Here is a 27,011-nt window from a genome sequence, read left to right as displayed (position 1 = left end):
CAGCTGAACAGGTGAGAAGACAGCTGAAATGCCTCAACCCAAGCAAGGTTGCAGGACCGGATGGTGTCAGTACCAGGGTGCTCAAAGCCTGTGCCCCTCAGCTATGTGGAGTACTTCGCCATGTATTCAACCCGAGCCTGAGGCTCCGGAGGGTTCTTGTACTGTGGAAAACGTCCTGCCCCGTCCCTGTGCCGAAGACGCTGCACCCCTGCGGCCTCAATGACTACAGACCGGTGGCATTGACCTCCCACATCATGAAGACCCTGGAGAGACTTGTTCTGGAGCTGCTCCGGCCTATGGTCAGGCCACAATTAGATCCCCTCCAGTTCGCCTACAAGCCCCGACTAGGAATTGAGGATGCCATCATCTACCTGCTGAACCGTGTCTACGCCCACCCGGACAAGCCAGCAAGCACCGTGAGGGTCATGTTTTTTGACGTCTACAGTGCGTTCAACGCCATCCGCCCTGCTCTGCTGGGGGAGAAGCTGACAGCGATGCAGGTGGATGTTCCCCTGGTGTCATGGATTCTTGATTACCTGACTGGCGACCAAAGTAAGTGTGCTTGCAATGCTGTGTGTCCGACAGAGTGATCAGCAGCACCAGGGCTCCACAGGGGACTGTCTTGTCTTCCTTTCTCTTCACCATTTACATCTCGGACTTCAACTACTGCACAGAGTCTTGTCATCTTCAGAAGTTTTCGGATGACTCTGCCATAGTTGGATGCATCAGCAAGGGAGATGAGGTTGAGTACAAGGCTACTGTAGGAAACTTTGTCACCTGATGTGAGCAGAATTATCTGCAGCTTAATGTGAAAAAGACTAAGCAGCTGGTGGTAGACCTGAGGAGAGCTAAGGTACCGGCGACCCCTGTTTCCATCCAGGGGGTCAGTGTGGACATGGTGGAGGATTACAAATACCTGGGGATACGTATTGACAATAAACTGGACTGGTCAAAGAACACTGAGGCTGTCTATAAGAAGGGTCAGAGCCGTCTCTATTTCCTGAGGAGACTGAGGTGCTTTAACATCTGCCGGACGATGCTGAGGATGTTCTACGAGTCTGTGGTGGCCAGTGCTATCATGTTTGCTGTTGTGTGCTGGGGCAGCAGGCTGAGGGTAGCAGACACCAACAGAATCAACAAACTTATTCGTAAAGCCAGTGATGTTGTGGGGATGGAACTGGACTCTCTCACGGTGGTGTCTGAAAAGAGGATGCTGTCTAAGTTGCATGCCATCTTGGTCAATGTCTCCCATCCACTACATAATGTACTGGGTGGGCACAGGAGTACATTCAGCCAGAGACACATTCCTCCAAGATGCAGCACAGAGCGCCATAGGAAGTCATTCCTGCCTGTGGCCATCAAATTTTACAACTCCTCCCTTGGAGGGTCAGTCATCCTGAGCCAATAGGCTGGTCCTGGACTTATTTCATAATTTACTGGCATAATTTACATATTACTATTTAACTATTTATGGTTCTATTACTATTTATTATTTATGGTGCAACTGTAATGAAAACCAATTTCCCCCTGGAATCAATAATGTATGACTATGACTATGACTATATTCCTTAAAAGCGTCAGTACTTCCTCTCCTTTTATACTTTCCATAACTACCCTACTTGTTTCCCTTACCTTACACAATTCAATATCCTTCTCCTTAATGAATACCGAAGAAAAGAAATTGCTCAAAATCTCCCCCATCTCTTTTGGCTCTGCACATAGCTGTCCACTCTGATTCTCTAAGGGACCAATTTTATCTCTCACTATCCTCTTGCTATTAATATTACTGTAGAAACGCTTTGGATTTATTTTCCCTTACTTGCCAAAGCAGCCTCATATCTTCTTTTAGCTTTTCAAATTTCTTTCTTAAGATTCTTTTTACATTCTTTATATTCCTTGTTTACTCCAAGCTGCCTGTATTTATTGTAGATCCCTTTCTTTTTCCGAACCAAGTTTCCAATAACCCTTGAAAACCACGGCTCTCTCAACCTTTTAACCTTTCCTTTCAACCTAACAGGAACATAAAGATCCTGAACCCTCAAAATTTCACCTTTAAATGACTTCCATTTCTCTATTATATCTTTCCCATAAAACAAATTGTCCCAATCCACTCCTTCTAAGTCCTTTCGCATCTCCTCAAAGTTAGCCTTTCTCCAATCAAAAATCTCAACCCTGGGTCCAGTCCTATCCTCCTCCATAATTATATTGAAACTAATGGTATTGTGATTACTGGACCCGAAGTGCTCCCCAACACGTACCTCTGTCACCTGCCCTATCTCATTCCCTAACAGGAGATCCAACACTGCCCGTTCTCTAGTTGGTACCTCTATGTATTGCTGCAGAAAACTATCTTGCACACATTTTACAATCTCCAAACCATCCAGCCCTTTTACAGAATGGGCTTCCCAGTCAATGTGTGGAAAATTAAAATCTCCCACAATCACAACCTTGTGCTTACTACAAATATCTGCTATCTCCTTACAAATTTGCTCCTCCAGTTCTCGGTCCCCATTAGGTGGTCTATAATACACCCCTATAAGTGTCACAACACCTTTCCTATTCCTCAATTCCACCCAAATAGCCTCCCTAGACGAGTCCACTAATCTATCCTGCCAGAGCACTGCTGTTATATATTCTCTGACAAGCAATGCAACACCTCCCCCTCTTGCCCCTCCTATTCTATCACACCAGAAGCAATGAAATCCTGGAATATTTAGTTGCCAATCACACCCCTCCGGCAACCACGTTTCACTAATAGCTACAACATCATATTTCCAGGTATCAATCCATGCTCTAAGCTCATCCACCTTTCTTACAATGCTCCTAGATTTAAAATGGATGCATTTAAGAAACTCTCCACCTCCCATTCTCTGTCCATCCCTAATGGAGCAAACAACTTTGTTACTTTTTTTTTCCTTTTCCTCTCCATCTTTGGTCTGTGTGCTCCCATTCTCTGTCCCCTCCCTATCCTCCCTCACACACTGTCTATGAGCTTTCTCTATTTGTGAACTAACCTCCTCTCTCCTAGCCTCTTCAATTTGATTCCCACCCCCCAACCATTCTAGTTTAAAGCCTCCTCAGTAGCCCTCGCAAATCTCCCCGCCAGGATTCCCCTAGGATTCAAGTGCAACCCGTCCTTTTTGTACAGGTCACACCTGCGCCAAAAGAGGTCCCAATGATCCAAAAACTTGAATCCCTGCCCCCGCTCCAATCCCTCAGCCACGCATTTATCCTCCACCTCATTGCATTCCTACTCTCACTGTCGCGTGGTACAGGCAGTAATCCCGAAATTACTACCTTTGCAGTCCTTTTTCTCAACTCTCTTCCTAACTCCCTACATTCTCCTTCAGGATCTCTTCCCTTTTCCTACCTATGTCATTGGTACCTATATGTACCACGACCTCTGGCTCCTCACCCTCCCACTTCAGGATATCTTAGACACGATCAGAAACATCCCGGACCCTGGCACCAGGTAGGCAAACTGCCATCCAGGTCTCCTGACTGCATCCACAGAATTGCCTATCTGACCCCCTAACTATCGAGTCCCCTATTACCCCAGGTAAGCTGTCCCCCCCGCCCAACAGTACTCAAACAGGAGTACTTATTGTCAAGGGGCACAGCCACTGGGGTACTCTCTAGTACCTGCCCCTTCCCCTTACACTTCCTAACCGTGACCCACTTGTCTTCCTCCCATGGCCTCGGTGTCATCACCTGCTTGTAACTCCTCTCTATCAACTCCTCACTCTCCCTGACCAGACGAAGGTCATCAAGCTGCAGCTCCAGTTCCCTAATGTGGTCCTTTAGGAGCTGCAGCTCAGTGCACCTGGCACAGATGTGGACATCCGGGAGGCTGGGAGACTCCAGGACCTCCACATCCGACACCGAGAACAACAAGCTTCCCTCACACTCATACTTCCCGCCCTTTCCTCAAATAACAGGAAAAATTGAAAACCAAACCTACTTCGCCTCACCCATTTCTGCCTAAGCCCGTCGAGCCAAAGCCCTTAGGCCTTCACTCTGCTCCTGGCTTACTCCACAGCCTGCAAAGCGACGCTGCCCGCTGTATAAGGCTGTGTTCCTTTTAATTCTTCCGCACTTCACTGCTCGACATCACACGCCTGAGCAGTCCCGCCTCTCTTAACTCCGATGAAAAAACGAAAAATTCAAAAATGGCTTCCACTGCACTCCCGCTCCGATTCTCAGACTTCCTTCTCCGAATGGTGGGCATGGTGGGCAGATACATTGCGGGCCAATGTGTTTGTTCTGTACTCTATTATAATCTGGTGTCATTTCCTTCCAATTTAGAAGAGATTTTGAACTAAATCGTACTGATTGGGGTCCTGATGAAGGGTGACAGCAGTCAATAAAGTGGGTGAAGAAATATTAAGACAAACAAGGCAATATCTGTAACAGCAAGTTCCATCTTGAACATTACCACACACTTTGTGGCATGGTCATATTGTCCATTGACCGCACTGAAAAGTATAATTCAAAATGCTATCTACCTGAATGGAATACTCCATCTGGATAATAGTGCAGTACATCAGTGTCGGAGGAACTTCTGGAATTTTCAACAGCATTGTAATCCGGCTGTCTTTCTGTCTGGCTAGTACTGCCTCTCCCTGGATTTTGGTAACAAGCTCGGAGGATGTTTTTGTTTTGGATTTTGCATGGTAGGTGATTGTTTTAAAAATGGCTGCTGTTGGATTGACTTTGCGGGATGAGTGATTCTCAATTTCAGCAAATACTTGAATTGTTTCACCTGGAAAAAGAGCAAAGTCCAGTTTACATAATCTTATGTATTCCCTCTCAATCTACAGTAGATGAATAAAACAATGAATAAATTACAATAATAATAATGATGGGAAGACTGCCATGGTAGCATGGCTTTTAGCTGAATGTTATAACAGCTCAGGCAGAGTTTGGAGTTCAATTTCAGCATCATCTGCAAGGATTCTGTACATCCTCCCTGTACCAATTGGTAAATTAATTGGTCACTCCAAGTTGTCCCATGATTAGATTAGGGTTAAATCAGAGGTTGCCGGGCGGTGTGGCTAGAAAGGCCAGAAGAACCTGTTCTGTACTGCATCTCCAAATACAATAAATAGTTGGGAAAAGTTTTCACAACAATGAACTGCCGTGGTCTGCCTATGATTAGCTTTTTTTGTGACATGTGCATCAAAACAGAGTGAAATGCATTGCTTGCGTCAAATCCATCCTGTGAGGATATATAGGGGATAGTCTGCAAAGGTTGCCATGATTCTGACACCTACATAACATGGCCACAATTTACTAACCCTAACTGTATGTTCTTGGAATGGAGCAAGAACCCAAGCAAACCCACATGGTCACAGGAAGAACAGAAACTCCTGAAAGACAGCAGCAGGAGTTGAACCTCAATCAGCAATCGCTGGCGCTCTAAAGCGAATACGCTAACCACTACTCTACAGGGCGGTTAGAGTTTTTAAAACGTGTGTATTGAGATAGTATATGTATTGGCTGTAATCTTCAAAATCTTTGTTCTGGAAAGCTCCAGACAGATTAAAAACTTCAGACGATAAACCTCTTTTCATAAAAGGAGGGAGATAGAAAATAATTTACTAGATTTATTTATTTCGAGGTACAGAACGCAACAGGCTCTGCCACTCAGCAACCCTCCTTTAACCCTAGCCTAATCAGAAGGCAATTTACTATAACCAATTAACCTACCAACCGGTACATCTTTGACTGTGGAAGGAAATCGGAGCCCCCAGTGAAGAGCCATGCATTCCACAGGAGGACCGACACAGGCTCCTTACAAATGACATTGGGATTGAACTGCAGCATCCCTTCCCCATTCTTTATTCCATATTCCCTAAAGGTCATGTCCAACCTCCGACACCCTGAGCAGTAACAGCATCACACCAACCGCCATCCTGCATGCTGGAGTCAATGCATTTCCTGTTGAAATGTAACAAATTCAGGGTGCGAGTTCCAAGAGCTATGAGGTAATGTTATAAAACATTGGTCAGACCACACATGGAGTATTGTGTTCAGTTCTGGTTGGCTCATTATATTGAAGAATGTGGAAGCTTTAGAGGTGTAGAGGAGACTTACCTGGAAGCTGACATGTGATAGATGAGACCAGATGAGTGGGGGAGAGGGGATAAAGTAAGAAGCTGGAAGGTCACAGGTGGAACAAGTAAAGGGCTGAAGCAGGAATTGGATAGGAGAGGTGAGCGGACCACGGGAGAAAGGGAAGGAGGAGGGGCAACAGGGGGAGGTGCTAGGCAGGTGAGGAGAAGTGGTAAGAGGTCAAGGGGTGGGGAATAGAAGCGGGGGGGGGAGAAAAAAACAGAGGGAAAAAGTTACTGGAGGTGAAGAAATCAATGTTCATGCCATCAGGTTAGAGCCTAACCAGGCAAAATATGAAGTGTTGGCCTCATTGTGGAGTGAAAACCCTCTCACCACCTTATTCAGTATGACAGAAATAGTTTTGAGAAACCACTTAGAAGTTACTAAATAGAAAGCGTGTGGTGGTTGAATATTACGTTATTGTGAATGTGATACACACAGGGTAGGAAATTCAACAGTTTCCAGTGCTCCAGATTTTTACCTGGAACGTATCCTTTCCGATCAATTTTGGCATTTAGCACGACTGGTCCTGAGGCACAACAGCAGCAACAAATAGTTTTTTCATCCATTACTGACAGCGGCTGCTGTAAAATCAACATTAAACACCGACTTCCATCAAAGTTCAAGTATATATACCATATGCAATTTTGAGATTCCACAAAAGCAATAAATAATGCGAACACGAGATAATGAGATAGTAAGTCCATAATGTGAGATCATCAGTTGTGGGACCATTTCAATGATGGGGCAAGTAAATGAAGTTATCCACTTTTATTTAAGAGCCTGATGGTTGAGGGGTAGTAACTATTCTTGAACGTGGTGGTGTGAATCCTGAGGCTCTTGTACCTTCTATCTGACAGCAGCAGTGAGAAGACAGCATGACCTGGGTGGTGGAGATCTTTGATAATGGATGCTACTTTCCCATGACAGCAGATGTGCTCAGTGGTTTAGGATCATATCCAAAAATATACACAATATCCTCAAAACAATCATGCGAATCAAACACTAATTATACATCGGCCAACAATACCTTCTGCATGGACTTCACAGGAAGCAAATGTGCACTGAAAACAAAATTAAAAGCAAAATCACATTTTACAGTGTTTAGTGACCACATACAAAGTGCCACAACAGTCTTCCAAAAAAACTCCAGCAAATTTCAAAATGTTCAAAATACATTTAGTATGTATACCATATACAACCTTGAGATTTGTCTTCTTGCAGGCAGCCACAAAACAAAGAAACAGAATAGAATCCATGAAAAAAATGTCACACAACTGTCAAATAGCCAAAGTGTAAAAAAAAACAAATCGTGCAAATAATAAAAAAGTAAACAAATAACACACGGAACATGATTCGCAGAGTCCTCGAAAGTGAGTCCACAGTCACAGAGCCAGTTCAGAGCTGAGGCGAGTGAAGCCGGTCCAGGAGCTCAACGGCTGCAGACCATGTAGCTGCAGAGTGAGGTCAGAGCTGCAGTGCATTAAGCCTCCCGGAGTAGTGAGCTGAACATCAGCTCATCCTCTGCCCTTGACACCTTGATCATTTTTATCTGGCTCGGCACTTAAATCAGCTAAACATTGGTTCATTTTTCGGTCCAGGTCCCAGGCCCTGCTGCTTCAATCTAGCCAGAAGTCCACTCCAGCAATGGCTGCCGTGGCCATACCTACATTATCGAGAATCCAGTTCACCAAATCCTTCAGAATTCCGCAAAAACGCCAGGCCGTACAGTCAGTTCTAAAGCACAACTCCCAAAGGGAAATTACAAGCTGTGGATTGCAGTGTTCGTAGTCCAAAAACTGTGTAATTAATAGAAAAGTTAGTAGTTCTGTTTGCTGACCTCAGAAAATCAGGCAGCAGCTAGGGAGAGGAATAAGCAGCCAAAGTTTCAGGACAAGACCCTTTATCAGGACAATTTAACAGCAGAATCTATGCTCTGGCATATTCCGGAATGGGTCAAAGGTTTCAATATAAAAATAAAAATCAGAATTGAGGTCAGTTGTTCTTCTCCCAGGCCACAAGACTCCAGAGGAATGTAAGAGGTGGAAACATATGCATAATTCACGACCACTGACACTGTGTTTAGTTTTCTTTCAGAGACTGGTCTGTCATGATGACATTACCACGTGCAGTTTTTTTTAAACCACACTTTCTGTTCAGTGCTTGGAGGACAAGAAGGGAGCTGTTACAGTCTTTCTTAAACTTTAAATGCCTCTGCTATTTTATTTACAAAAACCTACAAGACAACTGAACACCTTGCCACCATGCAGGTCTGATCATGTATGATATGCCGGTAATGTTATACCATTTGCTTTTATGTTGCACCATATACTGTATGCACATTATTTGTTAATATATTTGTCGTAATATTACTTTACATGTTAAGTGTGTGAGTTATATGTACTGTGTTGTGCACCTTGGTCTGGAGGAACATTGTTTCATTTGGTGGTACACATGTGTATCGTTGAATGACAATAAACTGAACTTGAACTCGACTGCAAAATACCTGGAAGTCTCTAGCGGAATGATTTGTGTGTTTTTTTTAAAAAGGTGGAACAAACCTTATTTATGATTTTTGGCCAATCCCCTTTCTTCTGCGATTATCAAATTAGTTAGATACTGCCTGTTATGCAACTGGCATTTAGAATAGTAATGGAGCCCCCCTCCATTTCTGTCTGCCCTTGGCCATCTTCTCTATTGTGCCCAGGTGTGTTTCGGGGTTCTCATTTCTGCCTCTACGATATGGCACCAAGTTGTCTTTGATCTCTCGTGTTTCCTCCACCCTTCACAGGTCCAATGACGTGATGACTCGATGGCAGAGCAAGCCTCTCTTCTCATCGCATGCCCAATCCATCTCCAGTGTTTCCTCATGATGATTGTTGGGGATCTTTCTTGACCAGAAAATACAGGGGATCTTCCAGAGGCTCATGGTGTGGAATGATGACAGCTTGGCACGGACGTTCTCTATTATGTGCCAGCATTCTGACCCGTACAAGAGTGTGGGAAGAACACAACTCTAGTACAGCTTCACCTTGATGTGGACACATTCAAGTTAATATATTAATATATTTTCAGAGTTTTAGTGCACATGCATAACCCTGTTTTATTTTTAAAAATCAGGTTGTGAATGCAGTGAAATGAATGAATGTGGATACAGAACTCAGCTAAGCGAGGAGGTGGAGATAGAAACATAACCAACAGCAGATATTAGTATCCAGTGTAAGAACGGCAAACAAGCAGAGGAACTTGTGTAGAGTGTCAATTTAGCCATATTTTTAGACCAGAAGACATAGCAGCAGAATTGGCTATTCAGCTCATCAAGTCTGCTCCTCCGTTCAGTTATGGCTGACCCATTTTCCATGTTAACTCCATTCTCCGGCCTCCTCCCCATTACCTTTAACACCATTACTAATCAAGAACCTATCAACCTCTGCTTTAGATATACCCAATGACTTGGGCTCCACATCCGTCTGTGGCAATAGATTCCACAGATTTATCACCTTCTGGCTAAAGAAATTCCTCCTTTTGTCTGTTCTAAGGGGACACCCTTCTACACTGAGCTGTGCCCTCTAGTCCTAGACTCAGCCACAAAGGAACCATCCTCACCACATCCACTTTCAATATTCAATAGGTTTCGTTGAGATTCCCCCACCCACACCCTCATCTTTCTAAACTGCAGTGAGTACAGGCCCAGACATTTCTGGGATCACTTTTGAAACGCTCCTCAGGACCCTCTCCAGTGTGAGCACATATGGGGTCCAAAACTACTGACAATTCTCCAAATATGGTCTGACCAATCCTTAATGTCTCATTATTACATCCTTACTTTTATATTCTAGTCCTCACTAAATGAATGCTAACATTGCATTCACATTCCTTACCAAAGACCCAGCCTGCAAGTTAGCCTTTAGGGAATCCTGCTCAAGGATTCCCAAGTCCTTTTACACCCGATTTCTGAATTTGTTCCCCATCTATAAAATAGTCAATACCTTTATTCCTTCCACAAAGTGCACAAACATACACTTCCCCACACAGTAGCCTGTCTGCCTATTCTCTGAATCTGACCAAGCCCTTCCTCATCACTACCTATCAATGACAAGGGGAAGGTTTCACGGCAAAGAAACATTTCAGTCTCTTAAATGTTGTAACCTTTCAGGAGGCTTTTCCTGTGCAACACACACAAAATGCCTGGGGAACTCAGCAGGTCATGGGGCATCTATGGGGCAGGAATGAACAACTGTGTTTCAGGCCAAGAGGAAATAGGCTTTAATGATAATTTAGAAATACGCTCAATATGATAGTGAGTATAGGAATAGAGTGAGATGGAGGATAAATGCATGGCTGAGGGATTGGAGCAGCGGGCAGGGATTCAGATTTCTGGATCATTGGTACCTCTTTTGGGGCAGGCACGACCTGTACAATAAGGATGGATTGCACTTGAACCCGAGGGGGAGCAATATCCTGACAGGGAGGTTTCCCAAGGCTATTGGGGAGAGTTTAAACTAGAATTGCTGGTGGGTGGGAACTGAACTGAAGAGACAGAGGAAGGGGCGGTTGGCTCACAAATAGAGAAATCTTGGAGACAGTGCACAAGGGAGGACAGGCAGATAACAGAGAAGGGATACGCTCAGACCGAAGGTTTGAGATGTGTCTATTTTAATGCAAGCATCGTGAACAAAGCAGATGAGCTTAGAGTGTTGATCGGTACTTGAGGCTATGATGTTGTGGCCATTACAGAGACTTGGCTAGCTCAAGGGCAGGAATGGTTACTTAGAGTGCCAGGATTTAGATGTTTCAGAAAGGACAGGGAGGGAGACAAAAGAGATGAGGCTGTGGAACTGCTGATCAGAGGTGGTGTCACGGCTGGAGAAAAGGAGGAAGTCATGGAGGGATTGTCTACTAAGTCTCTGTGGGTGGAAGTTAGGAACAGGAAGGGGTCAATAACTCTACTGTTTTTTTTATATATAGACTATCAAATAATAACAGGGACATCGACGAGCAGATAAGCAGACAGATTCTGGAAAGATGCAATAATAATAGGGCTGTTGTGGTGGAAGATTTAAATTTCCTCCAATATTGACTGGCATTCTTCTAGAGTGAGGGGTTTAGATGGGGTGGAGTTTGTTAGGTGTGTTCAGGAAGGTTTCTTGACACAATAAATTGATAAGTCTACAAGCGGGGAGGCTGTACTTGATCTGGTATTGGGAAATGAACCTGGTCAGGTGTCAGGTCTCTCAGTGGGAGAGAATTTTGGAGATAGTGATCACAATTCTATCTCCTTTACCATAGCATTGGAGAGGGATAGGAACAGACAAGTTAGGAAAGCATTTAATTGGAGCAAAGGGAAATATGAAGCTATCAGGCAGGACCTTGGAAGCATAAACTGGGAACAGATGTTCTCAGGGAAATGTACAGCAGAAATGTGGCAAATGATCAGGGGATATTTGCGTGGAGTTCTGCATAGGTATGTGCCAATGAGAAAGGGGAAAGATGGTAGGGTACAGGATCCGTGGTGTATAAAGGCTGTTGAAAATCTAGTCAAGAAGAAAAGCTAAGGCTAGCAGGAAGGAGCATAAGAAGGAAATTAGGAGAGCCACGAGGGGCCATGGGAAGACTTTGGCGAGCAGGATTAAAGAAAACCCCAAGGCATTCTATACGTATGTGAAGAGCATGAGGATAAGCCATGAGAGAATAGGACCAATCAAGTGTGACAGTGGAAAACTGTGTATGAAACCAGAGGAGATAGCAGAGGTACTTAATGAATACTTTGCTTCAGTATTCACTACGGAAAAGGATCTTGGCAATTCTAGGGATGACTTACAGTGGATTGAAAAGCTTGAGCATATAGACATTAAGAAAGAGGATGCGCTGGAACTTTTGGTAAGCATCAAGTTGGATAAGTCTCTGGGACCGGACGAGATGTACCCCAGGCTACTGTGGGAGGTGAGGGAGGAGATTGCTGAGCCTCTGGCAGTGATCATTGCATAATCAATGGGACAGCAAAGGTTCCGGAGGACTGTTGGGTTGCAGATGTTGTTCCCTTATTCAAGAAGGAGGGGAGTAGAGCTAGCCCAGGGAATTATTGACCAGTAAGTCTTATTTCAGTGGCTAGTAAATTAATGGAAAAGATCTTGAGAGGCAGGATTTATGAACATTTGGAGAGGCATAATACGATTAGGAATAGCCAGCATGCCTTTGTCAAAGGCAGGTCGTGCCTTACGAGCCTGATTGTATTTTTTGAGGATGTGACTAAACATGTTGATGAGCAGTAAATGTAGTGTACATGGATTTCAAGCAAGGCATTTGATAAGGTACACTATGCAAAGCTTATTGAGAAAGTAAGGAGGCATGGGATCCATGGGGACCTTGCTTTGTGTATCCAGAACTGGGTTGCCCACAGAAGGAAAAGAATGGTTGTAGACGGGTCATATTCTGCATGGAGGTCGGTGACCAGTGGTGTGCCTCAGGGATCTGTTCTGGGACCCCTACTCTTTGTGATTTTTACAAATGACCTGGATGAGGAGGTGGAGGGAGGGGTTAGTAAATTTCATGATGACACAAAGGTTGGGGGTGTTGTGGATAGTGTGGAGGGCTGTCAGAGGTTAAAGCAAGACACCGATAGGGTGCAAAACTGGGCTGAGAAGTGGCAGATGTTCAACCCAGATAAGTGGGAGGTGGTTCATTTTGATAGGTCAAATATGATGGCAGAATATGGTATTAATGGTAAGAATCTTGACAGTGTGGAGGATCAGAGGGGTCTTGGGGTCCGAGTCCATTGGACACTCAAAGCTGCTGCGCAGGTTGACTCTGAGGTTAAGGCGGCATATGGTGCATTGGCCTTCATCAACTGTGGGACTGAGTTTAGGAGCCGAGAGGTAATGTTACAGCTATGTAGGACAGTGGTCAGACCCCACTTGGAGCACTGTGCTCAGTTCTGGTCGCCTCACTACAAGAGGTATGTGGAATCTATAGAAAAGGTGCAGAGGAGATTTACAAGGATGTTGCCTGGATTAGGGAGCATGCCTTATGAGAATAGGTTGAGCGAACTTGGTCTTTTCTCCTTGGAGCAGTGGAGAATGAGAGGTGACCTGATAGAGTTCTACCAGATGATGAGAGGCACTGATTGTGTGGATAGTCAGAGGCTTTTTCCCATGGCTGAAATGGCTAACATGAGAGGGCACAGTTTTAAGGTGCTTGGAAGTAGGTACAGAGGAGATGTCAGGGGCAAGTTTGTTTTTTTTTAAAAAAACGCAGAGGGTGATGAGTGTGTGGAATAGGCTGCCAGTGACGGTGGTGGAGGTGGATACGATAGGGTCTTTTAAGAGACTCCTGGATAGGTATGTGGAGCTTAGAAATATAGAGGGGTATGGGTAACCCTAGGTAATTTCTAAAGTACATGTTCGGCACAGCATTGTGGGCCTAAGGGCCTGTATTATGCTGTGAGTTTTCTACATTTCTATGTTCTATGTTCCTATGAAGTAGTTTTAGTCATATTTGTTTACTTACCTGATTTTGAGTACAAATCTAAGACTTAGAAAAATATTAATAATCTTTATTTGTCACAAGTACATTGGAATGTACAGTGAAAAGTGCCGTTTGCATCAATGACTAACGTAGTCTGAGGATTGTGCTGTGGATAGCCCGCAAGGTGTCGCCATGCTTCTGGTGCCAATTTAGCATGCCTGTAACTTACCACTACGAGTTGCAGGGTGGAGGTACACCTCTACCACAGGAGGTGTAAGGCGCTGTTTCCGTCTGTTAGCCTGCAAGTACCCATCAGCAAGGTATAGCACCTACTTACTCCTCACACACTCCCGCCCCCCAGACATGGGAGCAGCAGGTGGATGGGTACATCAGCTGATGGTGCATGTCACCAGTCCTGGTTATGACGCCAGGCAGACTGTCTCTGAAGAGTACTGATACTGATTGTGGTCACCTGTATTGTAAAGACACTGCCCAGAAGGTGGCAATGGCAAACCACTTCTGTTGGAAAATTTGCCAAGAACAAACATGGTCACAGATCATGATCACACATGTCATATAACCCGGCATGTAATGGTGATGACACCTTACTAACCCCAACCTGCAGGTATATGGAATTTGGGAGGAGCCTGGAGCATCCAGAGCAAATTCACGTGGTTACAGGGAGAACGTACAAACTGCTTCCAGACAGCAGCGGGAATTGAACCGGATTGTTGGTACTGTAAAGCATTGTGCTGACCACTACACCACCATGCTGTGATTGAATTGGACTTAAGTAATTCAATGCATGAGGGCTTTGACCTTTCTGCCCCCACCCTTTCCCAGTAAAAGCTGTCAGTATTTTGTGAATGAACAGAACCAAATATTGTAAACTGGTTTATTAGACATTCACCCAAAACTCTGTGGAACCTACCAGTAGTGGTCCGGGAGCACTAACATCGATCTGGTTAAGTACCGTGAATGGTTCTTTTACTTTTGTTCTCAGTTTCCAAGGTCTGTGCAGTTTGGCTGTCATCCAATAGTTCACATAGCCATGCCTACCCTTGAAGGAAGAAGGTACTGGTGGCCTGTTGGAGAACATAAACCAATATGAAGCATCATCTTTATTAATAACGAATCACGTTAATGATTTTCTCTGTCATAACTCACGCCTGTGGAAGCACAAGACTGAATGGATATTCATGCCTGCCGGATGTCAACATTGTAACTTCATCAGAAGACTCTGTAGAAACAAATTCAGTTAGCATCTGTAGTATTTTGCTTTTGAGTTATCTTCAGAAATATTTATAGATGCAATACTGTTGAATAGTCTAGAGAATACATTATATATAAACACAGTACTGTGGTAATTTTACAAATTGCACTGTACTGCTGCCACAATAAAAAACAAATTTCATGACATATGTGAGTGATGATAAACCCAATTCTGATGTGGGTCTCTATTGTGGACTGAGAGTGGGAAGGGGGCAAGGAGAGGGGAATCATGGTTGAGTAGAGGGGAGGAAGTGGGAAGCACCAGCAAGACATTCTGTAATGATCAATAAACCAATTATTTGGAATCAAATGAGCTTGCCTGGTCTCTTGGTGTTGGGTGTTTCTGCACCTGTAACAACACCACCCACCCCCCGCCCCCCATCCCGTCCCTGGCACTCCTTCTGTCCCACATCCCTCCCATGGCACATCAGCCTCACCATTCCCAATATCCTTTGCTCCTGCCAGATTTATAAACTTGCTCTCCATTCCATGTTGACAGATATGGTACTGTGCACAAGTCTTAGGCACTCAAGCTATACAAGTGCCAAGGACTTTGGCACAGTACTGCACAGCACGGAATAGGCCCTTCAAGCAGCACTACCCAGCAACCCACTAGTTAACCTGAGCCACAGGACAATTTACAATGACCAATTAAGCTCCGAACCCACACATCTTTGGACAGAGAGGAAACTGGAGCAGCCAAAGAAAATGTACACACTCCTCACAGGTGATGTTGGAATTGAACACAGAACTCTGATGCCCTGAGCTGTGAATGTGTCGTGCTAACCACAGCGTCCAGCAAAAGTAAAGGCAAAAAATAATAGTGGAAATAGTCATAGAACATTCAGGCACAGAAGCAAGCCCTTCAGCCTATGCTGATCCATTAATCTGCCTAGTCCCATTGACCTGCACCTAGACCATGGTCCTCTATACCCCTCCCATTCATGTACCTATCCAAATTTCACTTAAATGTTGATATCGAGCCCTCATCCGCCATTTGCGCTGGCAGCTCATTCCACACTCTCACCACCCTGAGTGAAGAAGTTGCCCCTCATATTTCCCTTAAAGAGTTCATCTTTGACCCTTAACCATGACCTCTAGATCTAGTTCCACTTAATCTCAGTGGAAAAAGCCTGTTTAACATTTACCCCATCTATACCACTCAATTTTGTATACATCTTTACACTCCAGGAAATAAAGACCAAAACTATTCAACCTATAACTCAGGCCCTCAAGTCCTGGTAACATTCTTGAAAAATCCCTCTGCCTCTTCCAATCAATTTGAAATCTTTCCAGTGGGCATGCGAGCAAACCTGCACAATACTCCAAATTAGCCTCAGAGTACTGAGAGACACAATGGATACATTGGTCACGATCTTTCAAGAATCACTCGATTCTGGCATGGTCCTGGAGGACAGACTAATATCTAAATGGGGAGAAGGTTCAAACATTAGAGGTGCATAGGGACTTAGGAGTCCTCATGCAATACTCCCAGAAGGTTAACTTACAGGTTGAGTCAGGACTGAAGAAGGCAAATGCAAGGTTAGCATTCATTTCAAGGGGAATGGAATATAAAAGAAAGGAGATAATGCTGAGGCTCCATAAGACACTAGTCAGGCTGCACTTGGAGTATTGTCAATAGTTTTGGGCCCTATTTCAGAAAGAATGTGTTGTCATTGGAGAGTGTCCAGAGGAGATTCACAAAGACAATTCCAGGAATTAAAAGGTGAAAATTTGAGGAGTGTTTACCAACTTTGGGCCTGTACTCACTGGAATTTTGAAGAATGTGTGGGCATCTCTGAAACCTACAGAATGTTGAAAGGACTAGATAGGGTGGATGTGGAGAGGATGTTTCTTAAGGTGGAGATATCCAGAACTAGAGGGCATAGCCTCAAACTTATGGGGTGTCAATAGACAATAGGTGCAGGAGTAGGCCATTCGAGTCAGCACCACCATTCACTGTGATCATGGCTGATCATCTACAATCAGTACCCTGTTCCTGCCTTCTCCCCATATCCCTTGACTCCACTATCTTTAAGAGCTCTATCTAACTTTTTCTTGAAAGAATCCAGAGAACTGGCCTCCACTGCCTTCTTAGGCAGAGCATTCCACAGATCCACAACCTTCTATGTGAAAAAGTTTCTCCTCAACTTCATTCTAAATGGTCTACTCCTTATTCTTAAACTGTGGCCTCTGGTTCTGGACTCCCCCAACATCGGGAACATGTTTCCTGCCTCTAGTGTGTCCAATCCCTTAATAATCTTATATGTTTCAATCAGATCCCTCTTATCCTAAATTCTAGTGTATACAAGCCCAGTCGCTCTAATCTCTCAATATATGACAGTCCTGCCATCCCTGGAATTAACCCAGTGAACCTATGCTGCACTCTCTCCTTAGCAAGAATGTCCTTCCTCAAATTTGGAGACAAAAACTGCAGACAATACCCCAGGTGGGGTCTCACCAGGGCCTTGTACAACTGCAGAAGGACTTCTTTGCTCCTATACTCAACTCCCCTTGTTATGAAGGCCAACATGCCATTTTACTTTCAGTGACTGATGAACAAGGACACCCAGATCTCGTTGTACTTCCCCTTTTCCTAACTTGACACCATTCAGATAGTAATCTGCCTTCCTGTTCTTGCCACCAAAGTGGATAACCTCACATTTATCCACATTAAACTGCATCTGCCATGCATCTGCCCACTCACCCAACCTGTCCAAGTCACCGTGTATTCTCATAACATCCTCCTCACATTTCACATTGTCACCCAGCTTTGTGTCATCTGCAAATTTTCTAATGTTACTTTTAATCCCTTCATATAAATCATTAATGTATATTGTAAACAGCTGTGGTCCCAGCACTGAACCCTGCGGTACCCCACTGGTCACCACCTGTCATTCCGAAAGGGACCTGTTAATCGCTACTCTTTGTTTCCTGTCAGCCAGCCAATCTTCAATCCATGTCAGTACTCTGCCCCCAATACCATATGCCCTAATTTTGCCCACTAATCTCCTATGTGGGACTTTATCAAAGGCTTTCTGAAAGTCCAGGTACGCTACATCCACTGGCTCTCCCTTGTCCATTTTCAAAGTTACATCCTCAAAAAATTCCAGAAGATTAGTCAAGCACGATTTCCCCTTCGTAAATCCATGCTGACTCGGACCTATCCTGTTACTGCCAACCAAACGTGTCGTACTTTCATCTTTTATAATTGACTCCAACATCTTTCCCACCACTGACGTCAGGCTAACCGGTCTATAATTCCCTGTTTTCTCTCTCTCTTCTTTCTTGAAAAGTGGGATAACATTAGCTACCCTCCAATCCGCTGGAACCGATCCTGAATCTATAGAACATTGGAAAATGATTATCAATGCGTCCACGATTTCTAGAGCCACCTTCTTAAGTACCCTGGGATGCAGACCATCAGGCCTGTGGATTTATCATCCTTCAGTCCCATCAGTTTCCCCAACACCATTTTCTGCCTAATGTGAATTTCCTTCAGTTCCTCTGTTACCCTAGGTCCTCTGGCCACTATCACATCTGCGAGTTTGTTTGTGTCTTCCCTAGTGAAGGCAGATTCAAAGTTCAGCTCATCTGCCATTTCCGTGTTCCCCATAATAATTTCTCCCGTTTCTGTCTTCAAGGGCCCAACTTTGGTCTTAACTAATTTTTTCCTCTTCATATACCTAAAGAAGCTTTTACTATCCTCCTTCATATTCTTGCCTAGCTTACCTTTGTACCTCATCTTCCCCCCCACCCCGTATTGCCTTTTTAGTTATCTTCTGTTGCTCCTTAAAAGTCTCCCAATCCTCTGGTTTCCCCCTCATCCTTGCTAAGTTATACTTCCTCTCTTATTTTTTTTTATACTGTCCTTGAATTCCCTTGCCATCCATGGCCTCCCCTTACTCCCCTTAGGATCGTTCTTCCTCCTTGGTATGAGCTGATCCTGCACCTTCTGTATTATTCCCAGAAATACCTGCCATTGTTGTTCCACTGTCATCCCTGCTAGGGTATCTTTCCAGTCAACTTTGGCCAGCTCCTCCCTCATGGGTCCATAGTCCCCTTTGTTCAACTATAATACTGACGTTTCCAATTTTCCCTTCTCCCTCTCAAATTGTAGATTAAAACTTACCATATTATGGTCACTACCTCCTAATGGCTCCTTCACCTTGAGTTTCCTTATCAAATCTGGCTTAATACACAACACTAAATCCAGAATTGCCTTCTCCCTGGTAGGCTCTGATACAAGCTGCTCTAAGAATCCATCTCTGAGGCTCTCTATAAACTCCCTTTCTTGGGGTTCAGTACCAACCTGATTTTCCCAGTCTACCCGCATGTTGAAATCCCCCATAACAACCATAGTATTACCTTTGCGACATGCCAATTTTAACTAGCTTGCACCCTATATCCAGGCTACTGTTTGGGGGCCTGTAGTTAACTCCCATTAGAGTCTTTTTGCACTTAGTTTCTCAGTTCTATCCATATTGACTCTACATCTCCTGATTCTATGTCCCCCCTCACAAGTGACTGAATTTCATTCCTCACCAACAGTGCCACCCCACCCCCTCTGCCAACCTGTCTGTCCTTTCAATAGGATGTATATCCCTGAATATTCATTTCCCAGCCCTGGTCCTCTTGCAGCCATGTGTCCTTTTAGGACAGAAGTAAAGAGAAGCCAGGGATTAGTGAATCTGTGGAACGTTCTAGCACAGACTGTGGTGGAGGCCAAGTCTGTGGACATATTTAAGGTGGAAGTTGATTGTTTCCTGATCAGTCAGGGCATCAAAAGATATGGGAAGGCAGCAGGTGCATGGGGCTGAGTGGAATCAGGGATCAGCCATGATGGAATGGCACAGCAGACTTGATGGGCTGAATGGCCCAATTCTACTCCTGTCTTACATGCTTCAACAACGTCTTATAGAACTTGAATGTAACATCCCATCTCACGTACTCAGTATTTTGATTTATGAATATCCTTTATGACCCTATCTAACCATGACGCCTTTTTTTTTGGAATTATGGATCGGTATTCCCAAATTTTCTGTTCTACTGCTCTCGGTGCCTGTCAAGACAAGCTAGGGTTTCTAGAAAGTATTAGGACCTAGAGGCAAAAGAAAATAAGGTTTGAAAGTGATAGCAAGAATCCACTGACAGACTGGATGGAACCTGCTGCCTGAGTGCTGCTTCTGCCCGGAACATCGGGAGGACCCGGCAGTATCACAGCAGCAGTCCAGGAGCAGCATTGGACTGATAAAGACAGCGAAGGAGGTGCATGGTCGGTGGAAATGATGGATCCCACCAGGGGATCAGAAGGACCTTCAGAATCACCTAAAGGGGCTCGAACTCCACATCCCCAAGTTGGTTTCCAAGAAGGCCCACTTCATACGGGCAAGGAGAAAGGAGGATGCTGAAAGACTAACACTGACGGCGTTGGCTTTTCCTCCAATTTTCCCACGCCAGCCATCAGATTAAAATCGATGGCCCTTCCCAAGTTTAATGGCAGCAAACGTGATTTTTACAGGTGGAGAAAGGACAGGGAAGCACTCCAGAGGCAGGGAGAGCCAACTGGTTCAAGAAAGGTGAAAAAGGTTCAACTACTGGACAGTCTTGACAACAAAATCAGAAGAGACCTTCGCCTCACTACTTATAACACTGCAGATGACATGTTCCGTGTTCTAGAAAACCGCTATGGAAATCAAACTTGCATTGCTATTGAAATAGTGGAAGAGTTACAGAAAATGCCAGCTGTCAGAAATCATCAGTCACGGAAAATAGTGGAACTAATTCAAGCAGTGGAGAAGGCACTTCAAGACTTGACTGACCTTGGAGATACAGGTGCTATCAAAACTCTGCTGGTGACAAGATCAATTGAAAGTAAACTTCCAGAAACTCTCAAAAAGGAATGGCTGGTCTATGTCACTGACAGGAAAAATGCTGTGACACCAAATAATCGGTTTGACAGTCTCTTGGAATTCCTCAAAGGGCAAGAGAGCATATATGAGCAGCTTGAGCAACTGAGGAATGGAGAGCCAAGTAGAAGAGAAACCAGGGCTGAGCCAAGACATGCCAGAACCAAGTCTACCAAGTCAGGTGACAACCATGCAGGGTGTGTAGTCTGTGGTGGTGGAAAGCACAAAAGGAAGCTCTACTTTTGCAAACAGTTTCGAGCGCTAAAGCTACCAGAGAAAAAGGCTGCAGTAAGAAAGTTGGGGGCATGCAAGAAGCGTCTTGAGGTTCATGATGACAGTTCATACTGCAAACCAGCTTATCTGTGTAAAAACCAGGACTGCAAGGATGAGCATACTCCTGAGCATCATTACTATCTGTGTCCTAATGCTGAAATAAAGAAAAGCAACGCAAGTCAGAAAAAGAGCAGATTTGGTCCAGAGGAAGATAAAGGCAGGAAGAAATATACAGAGGATCAAGAGGGGTTCTTCAGCAAACTTTCACCAGAATTGGCCAAACAATGTCGTGATGTATTTTCAAACACTGCATCCAGAGCCTTCAGCACTGTGAAAGATAAACTGGGCCTTCTGGTGGAAAGTGGATTGCAAGAGCTGCCAGTGATTATGATGCTTCGAGGTCGCAGCTAATGCTGGGCAAAAAATCGGGACGTTAATTGACTTGGCTTCAGACACCAATTATATAACCCACAAGGCCGCAAGCAGACTGAACCGTAGAAGTGAGGAAATTGCTCTTGTCGTCCATGGAGTTGGGGGGGCGGGGGGAGTTGGGAATGAAAGTTCGGGTGGAAACAAAGCAGTACCTTCTAGAAATCAGAGTAAACACTCTAAGGGCACTCTCAAATCACACCAATTGGTTTGTTATGGACTAGGCAGCATTGCAAATGTCCACAAATAAGTGACACCGAAGCAACTGCAGAAATTCTTCCCAGACATACTGCTTGATGAACTTGTGAGACCCAGAGAAATAAGTTTACTCATAAGCCAGAGAGAAGGTCAACTAGCGCCTCAGAGAACCAGAGCTGTTGGAGACCTCGTGCTGTGGGACGGACCACTGAGGAAGACGGTCGGAGGAGCACATCCTGATCTCTTTGAGGAGCTGTCTGTGTCAGCCCTCATGTCCAAGACACATTTTGCAAGGTCAATGAGAGCGGCTGCTGTAAAGTACGAAGAGCTTGCCAGCAGAGTCCCAGAGCAACTTCCATCAAACAAACAGGATGGCATCAAGCTCCAGGAGTCAGGTACTTCAAGCACCAACCGGGACTTCCTAGAGTGGTGGAAGTGGGATAGTATTGGTGCAGCATGTGAGCCAAAATGCGGGGGTTGTCGCTGCGGAAACTGCCAGCCGGGCAGCAAAGGAATGACTCTTGCTGAGGAGAGGGGACTTGAAGTTGTAAAAAGAGTCCTCACCTATGTCACAGGTGACCGCCACAGCAAGGGACCACATTGGCTCCTTGGTTAGAAGATCCAGCTTCCCTGCCAAACAATAAAAGAACAGTCGAGGCTACATTTCTCAGGAAGGAAAAGCAACTAGCCAAAGAATCCGAGTGGAAAGCTGCCTACACTGCTCAAGTGCATGACATGGTCGATCGAAGGGTTACAATGAAATTAGTCAAAGACATGGTCATCAACTGGAATGGGCCAGTCTGGTACGTGAGTCACCTTATTGCTCTGAATCTGCACTCTGTCACAACTCCGGTGAGACTCGTGTGGAACAGCAGCCAAAAGTTCAGAGGCATGAGCTTGAATGACCTGCTAATGAAAGGTCCAGATGTCCTCAACCAGGTTTGCACTGTCCTACTCAGATTCAGGGGTGCAGTATACACTGCCCTGGGTGATATAAAAAAGATGTACAATTCGGTTTGGTTGGAAGGCCGAGAAGTGCACCTGCACAGATTCCTCTGGCGAGACTCCGAGGACGAGGAGCTGGGGAATATGCAATCATAAGAGTGAACATCGGAGATGAACCAGCAGGGTGCATTGCACAGCTAGCAATGTGCGAAACTGTTAACCTCCCTCTTTTCACCCACCTCAAAGAGGAGTGGCAGGTGCTCCAACACGACAGCTACATTTATCACATTCTCATATCCCACAACAACCTTGACCAGCTGAAATCCATCACAGCAAATGTGGAGCAGATCCTGAAGGCCGGAGGTTTCGAGCTCAAGCCTTGGGTCTTTTCTGGGCAAAGTGGGAGGAAAGACTACAATGACAAGCTGGAGAAGTCCAAGGCAGAAACCATGGTCTTGCCAAACCAAATGCGCTATGATGACAACAAGGCAATTGGCCTGGGCTACATAGTAGTAGAGGATAAGCTCCATGTGATGATTGCAATCAATTTCTTGAAGAGAAAGAAAAAAATGAGACTTGGACAAGACCTTCTACAAGAGCAAATCAGAGACCAGACGCCATACCCCCTGACACGAAGAGAACTGCTCAGCCAAGTATCAGGGCTGTATGACCCAGTTGGCCTGGTAACTCCTGCTAAGCAGAAGGGAGCTATTTTGGTACAAAGGGTGTTCAAACAGTCAAAGACACATGGGACATAGCACTCTCAGATGGCCTCAGGGAGGATGCAATTAAGCTCTTCGAGGAGTACGTTAAACTTGGCAAGGTGAAGTTCATCAGGGCACTGACTCTCCCATGCTTCACTGAGGAACCCTGGGCAATCACGTTCTCTGATGGAAGCGAGCATGCTTATGGAGCAGTGATGTATCTAAGGTGGAACTCAGACCAGGACTCAATTGTCAGGCTGGTGGAATCTAAAGCCAAATTAACTCCCTTGGATCACAAAGATGATGCTGTCAAAGCAGAGGTGTGTGGAGCAGTGTTTGCCTCACGCCTGAGAAAGTACTTTGAGCTGCATAGCCGAATCCAAGTTGGGAGGTGGTACCATTTTGTTGATAGCCAAACAGTTCTTGGTGCAGTACAGCGAGAAAGCTATGGCTATCAAACATTCTTTGCAAATAGGATCGGAGAGATTCAAAACAGCACAGGGATCCAGGACTGGTGGTGGATTCCTGGTCCGCAAAATGTTGCTGATGTAATCACCAGAGGAGCCAGCCCTCAAGACCCAGATGAAGACTCAGAGTGGTAAAATGCACCAAAGTTTTTGAGTTTGCCAGTGAATGAGTGGCCGATGAAATCAGCCAAAGAACTAGCAGCCACTGCCAGGGAAAGCATCAACAAGTTGCAAAAGAAGGCATTTGTTACTGCTTTGACAAGGGCCAGGGCAAAGAAACAAGAACCAGCACAAAAGCAGAACCAGGTCAAAACAGAACAACGGAGACCGCCTGCAGCATCAGCCATCCAAAGCCTTGTGGACATCAAGCAGTTCAGTGTTCTAACTCGACTAGTCAAAACAGTTGCATGGATCTGGAGAGCAGCAAAAAAAGATTATTGGACAAAATCAAGCCGTGGACAGTTCAAAGTGGGAGGCAGTTTCTTTGACAGGAGTCACCTCAGTAAGGGAGCGAGAAGATGCTCTAAGAGACATTTTTCTAGCAGCACAAGAGGTCGAAACCTTCCCAAGCACCACTATAGACAGGCTGGTAGTTTACAAAAACCAAAACTCTTGGCTGTAGGTTTGCAGTGGCTGAGTGCAAATCTTCAAAGAAGATCAAGTTGGTGTCCTCACGTTGACCTATGATGCCTGGGTGTCCACACTGTTAGCTCAGGAGGCCCACACTGAGAGCCATGATGGAGTGGCCGATACCTTGCTCAAGATGAGAAGAAAGGCATGGGTCATAAGGGGAAGGAAAATTACCCAAAAAGTTGTTGTGTCATAAGGTGGTGGCTGGGAACGGACCCAAGTGCAAGACACAGACACTGAAGTACTAGGGACAGGACTAGGATACAGGGTGAGAGCAAGGCCATGGACATGAAAACTGGGAACCCGGAACAGGACTGGACAAGAGAGCTAGGAGCCCGGGCTTGGACTCCGAGCCAGAAACTGGACAAGGACCCAGTACCTGGGTCTTGCCTCTGAATCGGACCCCAGAACTAGGAAAGGACGAGGCTTGGCTGGCAGGCAGGACAAGGCTGGAGTCTTCAGGCTAGAGGCTAGGCAGGAGGCTGGAGTCTTCGGGCTTGAGGCTAGAGGCTAGGCAGGAGGCTGGAGTTTTCGGGCTTGAGGCTAGAGGCTAGGCAGGAGGCTGGACTCTCGAGGCTTGGCAGGAGGCAGGAGGCTGGAGTCTTCAGGCTTGAGGCTAGAGACTTGAGGCGAGGCTTGACAGGAGGCTGGAGACGAGGCGAGGCTTGGCAGGAGGCAGGAGACTTGAGGCAAGGCGAGGGTGGAGGCTGGAGGCAGGAGACTGGAAGCTCCTTCCGGGCAGGACGCGGTACTCCACCCGACGGAGGCAAGTGACAGGAAGGGACAGAACCAACTGTAGATAACGGCAAGACGGCCTGGCTTACCCAATGGAGGCAAGAGACAGAACCAACCGCAGGTAACGGAAAGACGGCCTGGCTTACCCGACGGAGGCAAGGAACAGGAAGGGACAGAACCAACCGCAGGTAATGGCAAGACAGCCTGGCTTACCCAATGGAGGCAAGGAACAGGAAGGGAGCTAGGTACGGGGTGGCTCCAGGACAAGACAGCAAGACAAGGCAAGGCTTCAGACAATGCAAGGCAAGACAGAACTTCAGGCGAGGCGAGAGTTACCGGCAAGGCTTCAGGCGAGGAAACAGAAGGCAGAGGAAGGGATACAAGGAGTAAGGACAAGAACAATCCAGCAGTCACATCCTAGTCTCTGAAGGTATTTATGCAGCCAGCCCCAACGAGCATCAACTGCCTCAATTAGAGCTCAACAAGAACACAAACAGGATAGACAGGAAAACCTGGAGCAAGGGTCGATGGACTGGACCGTGAACCGGAATACGGACTTCACAGACCGGACCATGACATGTCGATGGCTGCATGCTCTGCAGGAAGGCAAAAAACAAGGAAATGTCAACAAGTAATGGGTACTTGCCGCCAGAAAGAACTGAACCTGCTGCACCATTCCAGTTCACAATGGTGGACCTCTTTGGACCCTACCAAGCAAAAGATGACATCAAGAGTGACACTGAAAGTCTGGGGAGTGGTCTTTTGCTGCATGGCCAACAGAACCATCCACACGGAGTTGGTAAACACCCTATCAACCGAAGGATTCCTGATAGCCTATCAAAGGTTCACTGCAATCAGGGGACATCCAAGAAAGATCTGGTCAGATCCAGGCACCAATATCATTGGAGCAAAACCAGTCTTGGAGGAGCTGTGCAGATTCTTGGATGGCTTGAACGAAGCAGCCCTGCAGGAGACCGCGGCAAAAAATGGAATGGAGTGGATGTGGAAAATCCATCCGCCTGATTCTCCACACAGGAATGGTGCTGCAGAAGCCGCTGTATGCATTGTAAAGAGAGCACTCCAGAGTCTTGGGAAGGAATCTGGGCTCAGTTACAGCGAGTTCCAGACAACTTTTCACATAGCAGCCAACCTTGCCAATGAACGCTCAATTGACACCAGGGTACAGAGCCGGGAAGACTGTATTCAGTATGTCACACCCAACACTCTTCTATTCAGTCCAGCATCTCAAAGCAGGGATTTCAAAACCTTTGACTTTTTCAGCTACCCCTATAAAAGACTCTGAGCAATGCAGTCAGAGGTGACCAAGTTCTGGAGGTGCAGGAGCCAACTCGCTGGTCCTAATTTGTTTGTCAGGAGCAAGTGGCATACTGCACAGAGAAGCATCACTGTTGGAGACGTCGTCTGGTTAGGCAACCAGAATGTACTGAGAGGACATTTCCAGCTTGGCAGAGTCGTCAATACCAATCCAGACAGCAAAGGCATTGTGAGGGACGTCAACGTCAGGATCTTCCCAAGCTACAGTGTTCCTGTGACAAAAGCTCTGAAGTAACAAGGCATCCAATCTCTGATGGGAAAAAGACAGGATCCAAGCCACCATCCTTCACAGGGACGTCAGACGGCTGGTTGTCTTACTTCCTGCTGAGGAACAGACGGAAAGTGAAGCCAACAAAACATCGTAAGAACACCGAAATGGGACCACCGTTTGCCTTTGAAGCTGGCGATCTCCCCAGTGTTTCCATGGGAAGATCGAGTGGGAGGTGTCAAGTCAAACTAGAGTTTCTAGAAAGTATTGGGACCTAGAGGCAAAAGAAAATAAGGTTTGAAAGTGATAGCAACAATCCACTGATAGA

The 27,011-nt window shown here is 45.6% G+C and overlaps 1 protein-coding gene across 1 annotated transcript in view; it reads right to left on the bottom strand.

The window, feature by feature from the left end:
- Positions 1 to 27,011, bottom strand: part of LOC140211486 (arrestin domain-containing protein 3-like) — a 72,057-nt gene that overhangs the window by 15,520 nt on the left and 29,526 nt on the right. The window contains exons 2-5 of the mRNA XM_072281228.1: positions 14,746 to 14,818; positions 14,510 to 14,663; positions 6,596 to 6,698; positions 4,506 to 4,762 (exon numbers count right to left, since the gene is read on the bottom strand). Of these exons, the coding sequence (XP_072137329.1) occupies positions 4,506 to 4,762; positions 6,596 to 6,698; positions 14,510 to 14,663; positions 14,746 to 14,818 (587 nt within the window). The remainder of the gene's footprint in view (positions 1 to 4,505; positions 4,763 to 6,595; positions 6,699 to 14,509; positions 14,664 to 14,745; positions 14,819 to 27,011) is intronic.

Source organism: Mobula birostris, chromosome 17 (genome assembly GCF_030028105.1).
Source record: "Mobula birostris isolate sMobBir1 chromosome 17, sMobBir1.hap1, whole genome shotgun sequence".
Taxonomy (NCBI): Eukaryota; Metazoa; Chordata; class Chondrichthyes; order Myliobatiformes; family Myliobatidae; genus Mobula; species Mobula birostris.
The sequence above is the reverse complement of the archived record's forward strand: the minus strand, read 5'-3'. Positions and strand labels throughout refer to the sequence as shown.